Here is a 16,242-nt window from a genome sequence, read left to right as displayed (position 1 = left end):
ACCTGGACACCCTGGACTTCCACATCCAACACATGGACACAGGAAACTACGGAGCGGAATACCTGGACACCCTGGAGTTCCATGTCCAGTACCTAGATACAAGAAACTACGGATCGGAACATCTGGACACCCTGGACGTCCACGTCGACCACCTAGATGCAGGAAACTACGGAGAGGAACACCTGGACATCCTGTATCTCTAAAAACTGTCACCTAAAATACGAGGAACTATGCCGAAGCACACATATACATACATCCATACACGCGCGCTCCTCATGAATGCTATTAATGCTATTATTAAACTCAATAATTCTTTACTGTTTTGAAAGCACCCTTATACTTACTGGAAATTCGGTATGAACAGTAGCTTCACGTATAAAGTGTATTTGATTGCGTTGTGTATTCGTAAATTACTAACGCCATACAGAGTACAAATAGGTAAAGAAGGCACAGCAGTCAGCGCCATCTGTCGTGTAAAAAATGCGATGGACGTGCGAAGACGACGACGACGACGACGACGACGACGACGACGACGGAACTGAAATAAAATCATCTCGCTCGCCATTTGAATACGCCCTGATCTCGTGCACTAATCATATTGAACTTGGTGGCAATCGCTTCAGAACCTTCAATTCCTATAGTGAATGTATCAATAACTTTTCCTCATATATAACGATTTATAAGATATATCGTTCCAAACACAGGTATAAGGAGTTGACTCGAGTAAAGAGTCTCGGCGCGCTGCGCCCTGTACAGCCGGTTGCCTGTACTTGGCGCGAGACTCGACCGAGTCTCTTGATTCTATTTACCTCTTCAGTCAGCCATTTACGGTGCATTTGTGTGCTGAAATTTTAGTCGCTAATTCGGTTTATAGTATCCACGATACACGGATTACCTTCCCATTATGTAGAATTTAAGTAAGATTTTTCAATCATATGCTATATTTGAGAAGAAAACGCGAATATTTTTTTCAATTATTGTACATGATTGGTTAATTGAACTTAATGCTCTACGATGGAAAGATAGTCACTGAGATTTATGTGACATCAAACCCGCTAAGATGTTTAGTCTATATTTGTACGGAACCAAACAACAGTCACGGCAGTAATGACTGGAGCGCCACGGTAATAATCTGTATCTCGAATAGACATTAGTCTAAAAGGCTTCTCGGTTGGTACAAACGTTCATTTTTATTTCAGTTGATAATCTCTTTGTCGTGCTTGACGTATAATGGACATTATAGAAAGACTTATGTATCGAGGCATAGCCTTTTATATATTTAATGTTTCTATTTCTGTTGATTCTAATAAAGTGATGTTTATGTTTTCGTTCAGAATGAGATAAAAAAATTCATCGACCGAGTGTTTTATCCTGAGAAACGAAGGTACGAATATCCTTAATCAATGAGATCGTAATTTCCTTAAGGGGAACTGTTACTTGCTACTTTGGTTTGAAGAGTCTACTTTTATTGTATAATTACAAATAACAGTCCATTATTGACATTTCATTAGTCTTTATTTAGTATGCCTAGATTTATTTTATAAAAACTGAGATGTTTCGTGATTTTTGAGTGTTAGGTTTCACGAGACTTTTTGTAGGGTTTGTGCACTGGGCAGGCGTCTTCAGAAACAATTTAGACACTGGAGTTTTTAAGATAAAAAGAATAATGATATATTGTCCTATAAGTTACAGACTAGGTATCGTTATTATTCTATTTTGCTCTCTCTCTCTCTCACACATACACACACTTTATAATTGTCTCTAGCTTGCCAGTAGTACCATAGGCGACCAGAAGTGTTTTTGTTTGTGTACTCTCTCTGCTAGCCTTTTGGATTGGAAAGAGGTAGCTGGAACCACAATACAGCAGAGTGCACTATGCGTCCGAAGACCGTGGTCCAGTTGAAGGTGAGGATGATAACGATTCGGGACTCACAGGTGATCACGATGATCCCTGTTCGCCGAGCCAATTATCTTTGGGGTGAGGATGCGAGTGCTATCACCACAATACAGCAGAGTGCACTATGCGTCCGAAGACCGTGGTCCAGTTGAAGGTGAGGATGATAACGATTCGGGACTCACAGGTGATCACGATGATCCCTGTTCGCCGAGCCAATTATCTTTGGGGTGAGGATGCGAGTGCTATCACCACAATACAGCAGAGTGTACAATGCGTTCGAAGACTTGTGATGCAGCAGAGGTCTGGAGAGTGATGATTCAGGACCCACAAATGATCACAATGACCCCCGTTCACTGACTCAATTACTGTAGGGAAGGATGAGCTAGTGTCACAATACAGCAGAGTGCACAATGCTTCCGAAGACTGTGGTCCAGCGGGAAGTAGGTGTTGTAAAGATCGGAATCCACAGATGGTCACAATGACATCCGTTCGCTGTATCTTCACTTCGGAAGGGTTTTTGGTGATGTGGATTCTGGAGAGTTGCTGACAGCGCCGGCACTATGACGTTGCTGCAGGAATTCTTTTTGAGGAGTGCAGGTTTCTTAATAATTGAACTTTCTATAGCTTCTACTGCTTCTTGTCGTCTAGTGGTGCACAAGTATCTAGTTGATTAGTCTAGAGAGACACGAGTGAATCGAATGCCCTTCCTATCGAGGAAGCCGCTGCTTATATCCTCGATAGGCACACGTTAAAACTAGTGGGGATAACGATTTTTATCCACCCGGGGTGTTAACGTCGCTTTTTGGATTGAATATTATGATTTACGATTGGATTTGACTTTTTGATTTGACTGATCCAATTAGCGGTTTTCTTCCAGTACCGGCTTACTGGTATTTCTATTGTCTTCGGTGCGTGCCGGCTTATAGCGTCTGGGCATTTGTTTGTCTTGGTTTCAGTCTGTCGACTGTATCTCGGATTCTAGGAATATTAAAAGTAATAATTTCTAATATTATATCCTCATGACTGTCGCTGTGACCACATTCAAGGGAATTACGCAATATTAGATATTTAAAAGTCCTGTCTTCCCTTTCCTTTATCGGCGTCGCTGTGAGAGGTCGATAGGATTATTGAGGAATTCTAGGATTTGAGGAGTCTCTCAGATACTGTTATGCACATCCACAGTGCGCTATGCACTCCTATGTGGGGCTCTTGACGTATCAATCATCGAGAATGGATGATTGGGAGGGAAAAAGGATAGAGGTTAGGGGGGTATAAGGGTGGAACGTTATAATACTTGATCAAAATAAATATTTTTTTTTGTTGTCATAGTAAGATTGTACTTTATTGTTCAGTCTGCACGCAGATGTTATTTTTACGTAATCACACACATCGTGTTCATTACATTCAGTGTATATTTAACACCAGATTTAATGAGTCTTAGTCTAGTGTTTATTATTTTTTTTGGGTTAGCAAGACAAGACAAAAGAATATATAAAAAATTCTAATTCGTATTACATAACATTTTTCTGTTCCATTAAAACTATTCTGGATCTACTTAATTTTTATTTTCCTTGCCGAGGTATGTATTACATTGCGGGCAGTAATGGTTAGCTGTCTGACAAGAGTTGATGCAATAAGGACAGGGAACACACGGCCAACATCTGAAAACGAAAAATGTTGATCTAATTATATTCAGCTGTTGAATGCCATATTTGATCTTTTTAAGCACGTGCTATTCGTAAAGTTCCAATTTTATTCTATGAAATGCTACCAAATGCAACTTACCCAAATATGCACAATAAACATGCTATCACATGTGTCTTGGTATTAGACTTTCTAGTAATTGTTGTAGTAATATCAGTCCGGCAGTAGGGACATTGTATGTGCTGCGGTTCCGATCCGTAAGTGATTATGTGTATAGCTATAGTTTTTGAAAAAGCATAAAAATTATCTTGTAAGTAATCTGGAAAATGTAGCGGAGGAAAAATATTACTTAAGAAGACTGAAACAGTGATAAAATCGATAGTTAATTTACTGTTTATATGCTATTAACTTTTTTCTCTACTGTAAAAAAAAGATTTCGTTTCTTTTCAAGGTGCCATTATGATATCTGATGAATACGATGGAAGACTTACCCGGCTGAGTGACCGATGGAAAAAAGCCAGGTGGTGCTGGTGCATTCATCTCTATACCGTGTGAGTAAATTGAAACTGTGGATTTATTTAAATATTAATAAAACTTCATTTGATCAATGTTAAGCATATGAATTGACTTATAAAGAATATCTTTGTCATTATTGACTAGTTTATGCAATTTGAATATATGCCTAGTAAACTACAAGATCTTATATAAAGATGGACTTATATACTGATAACCCATCATTATATAATAACAAGAAATAATTCTTTCACTTGCAATTATTCTTATCAAATCCAATACTGTCACGTTGTGATAAATTACGTAATTCTAATCTCTTAGTTGATCGAAATGTTTTTCATTGCTATTTATAATAATTATATAAGTATTATTAACATTTAAATAGCACAATTACCTGTACACTGGTCGCTGTTGAAATTAACGGAGTCCAAATGTGTAGTGCACGTTTACTTCGATCGATGAGCGAATGGAGCATCCTGTTTTTATAGACTGATAAGAGATTACGATTAAATATTATTATTATCTGCAACTGTGACGTTTAAAAATCGATAAATGATGCTTATGATTAACACGTTCGCGCCGGCGTGTACCACGGGTGACTCACAGCTGGTTCAAAATTCGATATAATTCTAAGTATATACTTTAATTAAACAGAGATAACGGATTTTTCTATTAATCTGTATTATGGGATTAATTCCTGATAAGGGAGCGATGGTTTTACAGAGATTCTCATTTAATAAGGAATTTTTCATATTTATTTTTTATCGTTCGTGTTATATTAATCTCGATAAAGAATTTTATTTGAATTTACGGCTAGGAATTTTTTTTATAAATTTGTGACACAAATTCTTAATCTGTGTACTGTAACGTAACTATACGCTTTTTTTGTTCGTGCTTATTCCCCGAAGATAACGATTTGATTAGATAATCATGATTGATAATTGTTGTATATAAGGTATTATGGAAACCCACGTTATAAATATACATTATGACAAGTACACTATTACTCATCAAGCGATTTTATAATGATTCATTTAAGATCGAAAAGAATGGATTTTCCCAAGATTAAAATCTGAATCAAAATTTTGATTCAAAATTAAAATCTTGTTCCGGATCGGTTGGTGAGGTCGTCATAGAAAAAAAAAACGAAAAACGCCCACATTCATTATTTACACATTTGTGTCGATAACATAATTTTATTCACGCAATAAAAACTTTACATAATAATATCATATAATAATGTTTTTTAGGTATATCGGTCATGCAATGATATTCATATTATATTAACTTTTTATAATAATATTATATCCATCACTATTAAAAGTAGTGTTTCAGATGGTATTTTGTTGTTTACCTCGTGCATATGCGTAATGCGCAGGTTGTATTTCATTGTCATATGTCTTATACAATATTAGCTGTCGCAATAGAAATCGTATTTCTCTTATTATGTGCACACACTTTTTTTTTTGTATCTCTCCCTCTCGTCACTTTTCTTTTTATCTCTATCCTCCATTTTCATTTAATCTACTACTCCTAAAAAAATATAGTACTGAAACAGCCCGTAGGTTTTTTTTTTATTAGTGACAAGCCAAGGGACCCAGTGAGAGTCTGGATGTAAATTAAGCGTTTCTCGAACCGATATCTCGTATTTTCAAACGATGCGTGCTTCTATTTTCCGTTCGTCTTGAAAAACTATTTCGACTGACGAATTTGCCCGCGCGAAATTCATGCTACGTGAAACGTCCTGTACAATCGGCTCTGCGCGATAATGAAATCTGACCCGTAATCAATATTGTAGCCTTGAGTTTTGGTCACCTTGTTTATTTTTTTGTCATTTTTTTTTTAATTAGACGAAAGTGACCAAATATGGAATAGTATCCATAATATGGAATACCACTGTTTCTCTTAAACAATCTATTCAAGACGAAATATTCAACCATCTTCTATCTCACTTACTCACTTTAGTGTTTTGATTTGTCGGTGCCAACAAACTTTTCAAGGTATGTAGAAAATAAGTGTTTTTCGTTAGTTAATTTGTAAGAATAACGTTATTATACGTTTAGCGTATTGTATTGATGTTTGTTTTGATAATTGTGATACTCTTTATTGCGTAGCTATTGTTATTTGTAAAACGCGACGAGAAGTTTGAGCCTGTCTAAAATGCCAAATATGGACAGTCGATGGGTGCCTAATTATGGAATATTAGATTAGAGAGAGATTTAAAGATTGAGACTTGGGTTTGTGATTTCTGCAAGTAGAATAAGTTAATTTTAACCGAATAAGTAACTTTTATTTTTGACCAAAGTCTCAAGATCTCTTATAAAAAGACGTTACTGTTTTTTTTTTATTTTCTTTTTTTAAGAAACTTTGTGTCTTATTTCCATATTCCTCATTTGGGTATCTATTCCATAAATAGCTACTATTCTGTTACTTACATTTTTTAATTAAAAAAAAATATGTTTTTCAATATTAAAACACAAGACTGTGACTAAGATAAGCCCAAATGTATGACTGACTGTGTTTATAATTAAAAGTCTTTAATTCATGATAGTGTATTTTTTATGCCACAAAAACAAAATGGTATTCCACATTTGGTCACTTTCCTCTATCCTCTTTCAATCCCGCGTCAATTCAAATTCGCATATTTTCCGTCGCCCCTACAGGTATATAGATTTCCAATTTCAGTCTGTGGCAGTCTAAGATCCATCGAAGAGATACATTCTAACGAATTCGTCCTTGCGTTTCTGTCTGTTTGCTTTCGAAGGATTCTTTTCGTCTTGTTCTCGTGAAAACGCGAGAGTTAAGTGGCGAGTGTGAAGTAAGAATTAAGTTTTATTTTCGTGTACGGAAAGTTTTTCGAAAACAGTTCTTCGCGAGATACAGTTCTTTGAAAAGAATGACTCGCTTGGTTTTAGTAGATTCCAGCTATACATAGATCGAATCTGTAATGTGCTTGGAAAGAGTTAGACTATAGATCGGATTAGAATGCCAGTGTTTCAGATAACTAAGAATCGTCCGAAGAATTGTATCTCTCGAAGAATTGTTTTCGAAACATTATCTTCGAAGAACTATTTTCGGAGAACTAATTTTCGAAGAATTTTCTGTAAAGCGATATTTTTTTTTCCCTTTCGTTTCCATAGTGAGTGGTTGTGCAATTACTTCTATTCATTATTTGAGATCGAGGAATAAGCTGTTCTTATCGTTAATACATTTTTTTCTGTGAAATCCTCGATGAGGACACTTCTTCGTGGTTTTAGGTATATATGCACATACGCGTCTTGTCTCGCTCGAGCATACGTGTATAGTATATAGATATACGCGACGTATCAACGTATCATTCATTTCCCGGTGACTATTTTTTCAATTGCTTACGACGCTTTATTAACATTGTTTTGTATATAAATATTCTTCGTTCGTGTATCTCTGGAAGTGCGGACGCCATATTGTTCTTTCTCATTGTGTCTATCGTCATATGAATTAACGTTAATGCAAGAAGTTTACGTGTACCCGTGCGTGTTATCAACGTTTACCGTCCTCCAGTTATCACTGGTCATTAACGTATGTAATCCGTAGACACGTCGATTGACAATACCTATATATATCTATATCTATATCCGTCGGTCCATTGAATTATTTCTTTTATTTACACAGACAAAGGTCAGTGTTACAATCTAGCATGACGGCATTATTTTGAGTGACGTCATCATGGTTATTAATGTATTATCGTGGCTAATGACAGTGATTGAATCATTGATCAATAATTATAAATTAACGTCGCGATAATTAGATCAGAAGAAAAACAGACTATTGATTGATCATCAAAAATTCATTATTAGCGATGATGACGTCACTGGTGAATTAAATTTTTTGAATTTTCTTAATGCGATTTTCTTTCCTAATATCCGTAACGACGTCATACGTGCCGTTCGGAAATACGTTTAATAGTGCAGCTGTTATATAAAAAAAAAAAAAATGTATTCTTACGAAGTACCGATTGAAATGCAAAAAGGATGTTAAGGGAACGGGTCAACATAAATTGAGGGTGGATGTACGAGTAATAATAATAACAATGAAGACTAACATCAATGATAAACGCACACAGAATATGGAAGATGAAACGTTGCATCACCAGTCGTGTAGAGTATCTCGAAGTACGAAAATGTTACGGTGTGCGAATACGAGTATCGTAACAATTGGCGAAGGACGTTAATTAGTATTAATATAATAATCGAGGGCCCGACCACTAAAGGTATTATACGTCTAATTGTAATTTGAACCGCAAACGATTAACGCAGCGCACTGGTTCTCACATATCCATATAAGTATATATATACCGTATAAAAATGACATGGCGCCCGCAAATTTGTCCTGTCCCATATTTTTTTTTTCTTGTAATGTTATTTAATAAACACCTAAATAAATTTCCTATGCCTCGTTTCTTTCGCAATCTAATATAGGTGTAATTTTAACCTAAATCTCATCCGATCCTGTATCGTGTGCCTTTCGTGTCCTTATTCTCAATTATATATATATACATATATATATTATAGTTCATAAGGGAGCATATAGGTATGTAACATATGCCTGTACATGAACACGCATATGCATACGGGCAAAAGGGAAGTGCACGCCCTTTGGCACGCCATAACTATGTATTTCTATATATGGTTGTGTATATATATATACATACTATATATATGTATATATATATGCTCTCATATCTGCGAGAAAGCACGTGCACTCATTTTGGAGAATGTTTATATAATCATATGTATACATACGTATATGCATGCACTTATATATAATATATATATTTATTTATTTATTTATATATAATTTTGTATTATACTCATGTGTACCTAGACTTCATCTTGTTACAAGTATTATTTAGAATATTATTTCAATGAGCAAGTAGACTAGTGTACTGTTGCTCCGCTTTCGTTTATCCATTATCCATATGTACGGTTCGTCCGCAGTTTTTACAGAGTTTCCGTCTATTTAGTAAATCCGTGTCACGTGTGCTTTCCTCTGCATCTTTCGTTCGTTTAATAAATATAATGGTAACAGATTTTTCACGCGGTCCTCCGTTCATCTCGCACGCTGATCCAGTAGTGCATTGTTTCTCTGTTTTCTTTTTTTTTGGCTTTTCTTTTCATCTCAGTTACTTATTGCGACCCGTCCGAACTTTAATTACTAAGTGTAGCGTTTTATTAACGTTACTGAATCTTAATGCGCAAACTTACGATATTATTTACAGCGACATCTGCCAGTTCTTTTTCGCAACGTCTCGCACAGTCTGGTTTCGTTCAGCTCGATTCCCGCCACGTGTGCATGTCCCGTGTTATTTTCACTTTGGGTTTAGCTCTAGTTGAATTAGTATGTGTATATGCTAGGCATTCGAACCGTAATACGTATCGCGCGAGCAAATCGGACGTCGGGTGACAATTATGTATTATTTGCAATTGTGTTGTACGGTTTGCAATAATATCGCGTATGGCGATTTTCACTCTATGCGATTTATATGAAATTTTCGTTGTATGTTTTTTTTTGTTTATATTATGGGTGATGGTATCAATTCGACTTTTTATATTGGAATTAGTACACGAATAATTTTTATTTTCATCATTTAACGATATTCTGGAACAGTTAATGATTTTTTATAAGATCGGGACAATATTTTGACATTTAATTATTTTGTGTATTTTTTTCTTAGTAGCTGCAGAACACAGAGACGAACATGACGGATTTGCTCGCGGGAATATGTCGAGCCGTTTCATTTCTGTTTTTGACAATAATTCTTCGACGCACTAAGGGTTGCTATTGTTTGGAGTCTCTTTTACTCGTGACTGCTTTTCATTTTCGTGTTCAATGTCTTCCATCTCTTTTTTCTCTTTTTTCACCCGCTTTTCTTTCTTCCTTGCTCGTTATACGGTGTCTATTCGGGGGGTGGGCGATTCAAAAAATGTTCAGCTAGTGGCTACTTTTATATAATACCTATATGCGTTCGATTTGATTTCAATTGTCTGGACACGTTTCGTCGTTCTAGCTTATGGGGTATGTTACGGTGGTGGGATAATAATATTATCTGACGCACTGCACGCTCTAATATTAGTAATTATGTCGCGATTTACAGTAAGCGGGCGCGCACGGTACGACTGATCGATTAAAAAAAAAAAAAGAATTATTTCCATCGTCGAAATATTCAAACTTTATCAACTGTACAGTCCATGTTTCTATATATGCACTATAGCAAAGAACTCTAAAAATGCAAAGAAAAAAGATTAAAAAAAAGCCCATTAGCCACTCGTAATAAAAACTTGCAATTCATGAATATTCGCAATTTATTTGATTTGCAAAAAATGCACGCCTAGTATCGAAACAAGAAATAAATAATTATATCAGCCGTCGATCTTTTTGTTGGTCGCTCGATCTGCTTTTATTGGATAATAAATACACGAGCGTGCATGGGTCGTCGAATCGGTGTTGAAATTATGCGAATCATATGTATTTCGTGTTAAAGCCAAACGGTCGAACGTGCGGCTGCGCAAGTGCACCCACTGCGTATCAGTACGTTAAACGTCACATAAAACGTGCACGTTAAATACGCAAATAAGTTCGTCGTGATGTAACGGCGGGCCGTCGTATAGTGTTCTATGTGGAAAAAGACAGCAACTATAATATTGAGGTGGCAGTACCGCGAACCTCTAAGGGCGATTTGAGCAACGTTATTGGGCGTCGTAGGAGGCCTCACTGTCGTCAGTAGAAATAACAGTAGTTTAACTTCGCAAAAAGAGGATTCGCGTGGAATCGATAAAATCGGAAATTCGCGTAAGGCACTCCCAGAGCCTTTAATCATCGTTATCTTCGTTATCTCTCGTTACATGTATATATTTTTGTTGTGGTTTCGTTTTTCAAAATCACTAAATTATTTTTGTCTTTTTTTTATGACTTCTTTTTTACCCCCTTTTCTCTCATTCTCCTCCTTCCTCTTCTTTTTTTCGTGGATAGCGGAGAGATGCTAGTCTATGTTTTTTTTTTTAATTTTTTTTTTCCATAAAAATATCACCGTTTCTTCGACGCTAGCTGTCCTCTCGCGAGTTCACTATCTCTTTTTTTTCTTCTTTTTTTAATAAGAATCTGAAGTTACGCGCGTCCGAGAACCGAAGTAATGTATTTCTCAGGAGACGAGTCGATTTATTCTAAGAATGCGGTGGGGCGGGGGGGGGGGACTCATCGGTTCTCAAATATTGTGAAATTCTTTTCTTTATTATATATATCACTGTTGCGCCTGGCTGAGTGTGTTGCGAATTTTTCTACGTGTCACTATGTGTCCTTTCTTGTGTACATATATGTGTCTCTTTTTTGCACCAAACTATACGTCCATCTGTGTTCGTCGTGTGTATACCTGGGAGGGTGTGTCTATGAGCGTGCAATTGTCACTATGTAACATCTATATATGTATATATGCTATATGCACAGGGTGTTCCTTTTTAATTTTACATTAAAGTGCTATCGCAATTGTGACAAAGGGATTTGAAATTAAAATAAGTATAATAGGGTAGCAGGAGTGTATGATATTAAAGCAGACAATGGGACGTGGAGAACGTTACGAGAATCAATGGAAAAAGCTTAAGATGTTATTTAAGATAGAATATATGTATATTGTATACACAGACACTTGGTGCATTGGTTAGAGACAGGAGCAGTCGGTATATCTTCGAGAAAATCGAAATTTTTTTTTTATTCCTTCGTCGCGATTCACTCTTTCGTTTTGAAAAAAAAAAATTGAAGGCAAATTTTATTTTCATGATCGTTATTAGGAAATTAAAAAGTTGATAAATTTTTTTGTCGAATTGCATAATTTTTTTAAATCTCTTGTACCCCATAACGCAATAAAAATACTAACAGATTGGAGAGTTGATTTTGAAGAATTTTTTGCAAAATTTGCATGTTGTTCGGTATTCTGTATCGTTATGTCTGCCACATTGAAATGCATCCACATTATAAGTGTTGATATATATATATATATATTTTCCTTAACGTTTCCTGAATCCTTTGTCGAATAATTTTTTTTTTCCAACGGCATATATGTCGTGTGTGTATATAAGTATGTATTCATTTTTCCTTTTACCTCGTGACTCGATTCTCACAAAGGATCTGAAGCGACTATACCGGGGAGTGGGGTAGGGTGGGTTGTGCGCTAATAACGTAAGACAGCGAGGAGACGCGTCGAACGATGCTAATGATAAGGAGTATGTCAATATAATGATAATGATACTGATATTGAGGTCGTTTAATGATGAATTTAACTCGCGCGACATATAATCATTAATTTTGTATCACACTATAGAAAACATTTTTATTTCTTCGAGGCTGCCTAGCAATGGATTCTTCACTATCAGGATTTTTTTTTCAATTCCCTCCTAATCTTTTATTTATGCGATTTCACCGAGATTTCCCGAGTCCGCGTGTTACGATATTTAAAAAAAAATTTATCCTAAACGCCAAGGTTCATTTTTATGGAGGTTTATACTTTCTTTAAGAGGAACGGACGAGATCTTTGAAGACAATCTTAGCGTTTTGTGTGTGCACTGTCGTTTTTTTTTTTAACTTTTTAATTTGCTCTTTCGCCAATTCGTGTCGGATCTTTTTTCGGTTGTTTTCTATTTTTTCGTTTTATCTTTGATAATAGATCACAGGTTCGTTCCGATAAGACTAATTCATTGATTTATTTTGACAATCCTGGTATTTCAGTTAGAATACGGATTTTCAGGATCGACACGATCATGAACCGTATCAGAGTAGTCTGTATGAAGTTGTTCGACTATGCAGTTTATTTGGGTTTTACAAAAAAAAACGACCTTATTGCGCATCCCCGCAGAGAGCTCACAAAGATTTGTCAGTACCTTTCGCGACGCCATTTAAACGTTTACGATCGACAGAATTTTTTCTTCATATTTTGGTTCTCCAAGAATCCTTTAAAATTGTATGGTCCTCTTTCGAAATTGACGAGTCACTCCAGTTCGTGACTGCTGATCTCGTGTTGATTTAAAAAGAAAAAAAAATGAAAATTTTATAATTATTTGAGCTTCACTAACACCTAAAAACGATACTGATTTTGAACGGATGCGACAAGCACTGACAAAACGAAAGAGACTCTCGCTGATTAATCTGCAAAATCTCGGCCAGTTTTCCTTGAGGATGAGGAACTTCCATAAAATACAGACCCCAGATTCATACACGTAATATACACGCAAACATTCTTACAATATAATTATTCACGAAATCACTCGCCCAATATCTAATCTCTAAGCTATATACGTTTAAATAACGCGTTTCGTACAAACAGACGTCATCACGCTCAGCGTCCATCTTTGGTATTTTTTTTATCCTTTTTTTTCTTCGACTTTACAGTGGTAATAATTGTTCAAGATGGTGCCCGATCTAAGGGGGATGTTTAATTTTATCTTTATATGTATATACTACATGCAGTTAATATTAAATTCATTTTAGAATTTGGTACTCTTGAAACGACTCATCACATCTTTCGCCTTGTTCGTATCCTTCTCGTATATATGTATATATATTATTATTTTTATTCGGTAATAATAGTAATAGTATCGTGTAACTGTACTTTATTCACATAACTTATTACGTTACAGTTTTATTATTAAAAAGGTGCGTGGTTGGCGAAGGGGGTGGGGGTGGGGGTGGGTTTGAATTCCAAAGCGGTGAAAGGAAATTGTATTAGAGAAGGAAAAAAAAACAATTTTAATACAAATTAAATCATCGTTCGAGTATATTTAGCTTTTGATTTGACCAGTCAACGATATTTGACCGAATATCTCATTAGCCAATAAAATCCTCGATTAAATTTTCTACTTGTTCAATTAATTCGACATAACCCAACGTATCGGATTTTCTCAAGTTCATGCGTAATATTTTCTAATCATCGACTCAGATAGTCAGATAATTTTTTGGAGAATGAAACGAAAAATTATGTATTAGAAAGGAAAACGTCGGAAAGGCAAAATAAATTTATATACACACGATTACCAGTTTATAACATTGATTTTCCTTTCAACATTTTGACACGCGGCCCCCCTCGATACCGTGTGATAATAAATTTCCTTAAATCGGCATTATTTTTTCTTTTTTTTTTTCCAATTTAAATCGTATTAGATTGTTGCACGTGTGTCGAGTGTATAATAATCAGTGTATCATGTGGTATTTAATCATATACTTACAGGACTTACAGTTACGTTATATTGCGATCTGTAGTGAATAATGCTGCGTGTGTTGGTTTTTATTAGGTACATACTTAATTTCATTCATGAGTATAGATAAGTAATTAACGTCACTTCTCATCCCTCTCACGCTTCCGGTTATATTTTAATCTCAATTTTTAAATTGTTAGTTTAAACTTTTATTAATGTACTCATTCAATACCACTACTCTGTATGTTAGTTTATATTGTTTAAAATCTCTCTCACTTTCTCTCCTTCGTTCTCTCCAGCTCTCACTCACTCACTCACTCACTCTCTCTCTCTCTCTCTCTCTCTCTCTCTCTCTCTCTCTCTCTCTCTCTCTCTCTCTCGCTCTCTTTCTCTCTCTCTCTCTCTCTCTCTCTCTCTTCCCGAAAATTAAATTGTGCTCCTTTTTCCGCGACGGCAACGATGCTCGAACTTGAGAAATACCTTTCTTTTTAAAGGGATGTCGAGTTTATTGCAAAAAACGTGTAAAATCCTCCCGCAAATTGTAAAAGTACACCGTTCTCGAGCATCGTTGCTGCATATTGCAACAAGGGCAAGGCGAGAACGAATGCGCGAATTGTACGAAGAAAAAAGAAAAAAAAACGAGTCTGCGAATACAAATTCATAATAAGCATAAAAAAAATGTTATAAACGATAACAGCGACGACACGAAGACAAAATAAATTCAATGCTATCGCAATTTCGTCGTGACATATGAAAATCGATCTTTACTCCTGTTACATAACCAAAACGAGCAGTGTGCCACCACTCGTTCACATATTCCTTATTAAAATTTCGCGTATCCCTTATCCGAAAGTAGATAAATAAGAGTAATTGAAAAAGCCACTTTCAATATAAGTTATTACGTGCGATTCGAAATCGACAGTGGGTATGTATGATACATGGAATAAGATAAAAAATGAGTGAAAATGATAAGAGGATTTTTGTGCAAAGCCAATACGACGTCCTTTACGATAATCAGTTTATGTCGTCATAGACTGTTGTTAGTTTCAGCCAGGACTAGTGTGGCAGTGAATCGTCGTCCTTTCTCAGTGAATCTCGGGCTCTAGCATGATTTCTTTCGATTGACGAAATTACGATTGTTCATTTTTGTCTAATCGGTACCCGATCGATCCTTGGAAACGTGAATCCTCGAAGAAGGCGCGACAATGCGCGGAGGCTTTGACAGTGTTAAAAAATTGAATATGACGTTCGGTGAAATTTCCGATTGTGCCTTGACTGGTCGATCGAGACCTCGTATTGTCAATGCAAATCCTTTCGTGATCGACGTTCTATATAAAATGCGAACGGTAAATGTGTTTATCCTAAGAAAAATTTTGGGTTCCTTCGTCCTCTGTCGTTCTGATTGACTATTACGTGTAATAATATGAAGTTGGCAGTTTCTGTTAACGTGATTTGAACTGTTATCGTACGCTTAGTTCTGGATCGTGGCGATGATAGCAATTTTTAAATCGAAGTCGTATCGTTCAACGACGATCTCTCTCTCCCTCTCTCTCTTCCTTTTTTTTTTCTTCGAAGGAACCTCCGGTTTTTTTACAGTATATCGGATAAACAAGTCTCACGACTCGCCGTGACCAATCCGCAACGACCCAAAATTGATTTTAGCAGTTTCATAAACACATTCACAAACAAACGAACAAACTTACAGACCATCCTGGTTCGACGGCCGCTCGCGGCCCACTAACGTGTATATATATATATATATTATTTATATATATATATTTTTTTCTCTCGTTACTAATTTACTTTCTATTACCTATATATTACAATAATTTATCTAAACCTAAACATGTGCGAACAATCACGTGTCGTGTGCACTACCGTCTCTGCGTATAATTAGTTTATAGTACTTTAAGGAATACAATACTCTGTATAAAACTTGTATGTACAAGGGGGGGGGGGGGGAATGGGGTT

General features: G+C 36.0%; 2 protein-coding genes across 2 annotated transcripts; both read right to left on the bottom strand.

Moving 5' to 3' along the window:
• Positions 1-1,646: 1,646 nt before the first annotated feature.
• Positions 1,647-2,834, bottom strand: LOC112493926. Its single transcript, XM_025082065.1, has 3 exons — positions 2,814-2,834; positions 2,147-2,455; positions 1,647-2,000 (listed from the first exon to the last, which is right to left on the bottom strand). Exons 1-3 carry the CDS (start codon positions 2,832-2,834, stop codon positions 1,968-1,970), a joined length of 363 nt encoding a protein of 120 aa, XP_024937833.1. The 3' UTR covers positions 1,647-1,967.
• Positions 2,835-3,216: 382 nt separating this feature from the next.
• Positions 3,217-4,588, bottom strand: LOC107264861 (lipopolysaccharide-induced tumor necrosis factor-alpha factor). Its single transcript, XM_015733598.2, has 4 exons — positions 4,449-4,588; positions 4,033-4,107; positions 3,683-3,818; positions 3,217-3,558 (listed from the first exon to the last, which is right to left on the bottom strand). The coding sequence occupies exons 2-4, from the start codon at positions 4,079-4,081 to the stop codon at positions 3,453-3,455; spliced, it is 291 nt and encodes a 96-aa protein (XP_015589084.1). The 5' UTR covers positions 4,082-4,107; positions 4,449-4,588; the 3' UTR covers positions 3,217-3,452.
• Between the last annotated feature and the right edge of the window lie 11,654 nt (positions 4,589-16,242).

Source organism: Cephus cinctus, unplaced genomic scaffold, assembly GCF_000341935.2.
Source record: "Cephus cinctus unplaced genomic scaffold, Ccin1 Ccin1_scaffold0196, whole genome shotgun sequence".
NCBI lineage: Eukaryota > Metazoa > Arthropoda > Insecta > Hymenoptera > Cephidae > Cephus > Cephus cinctus.
The sequence above is the reverse complement of the archived record's forward strand: the minus strand, read 5'-3'. Positions and strand labels throughout refer to the sequence as shown.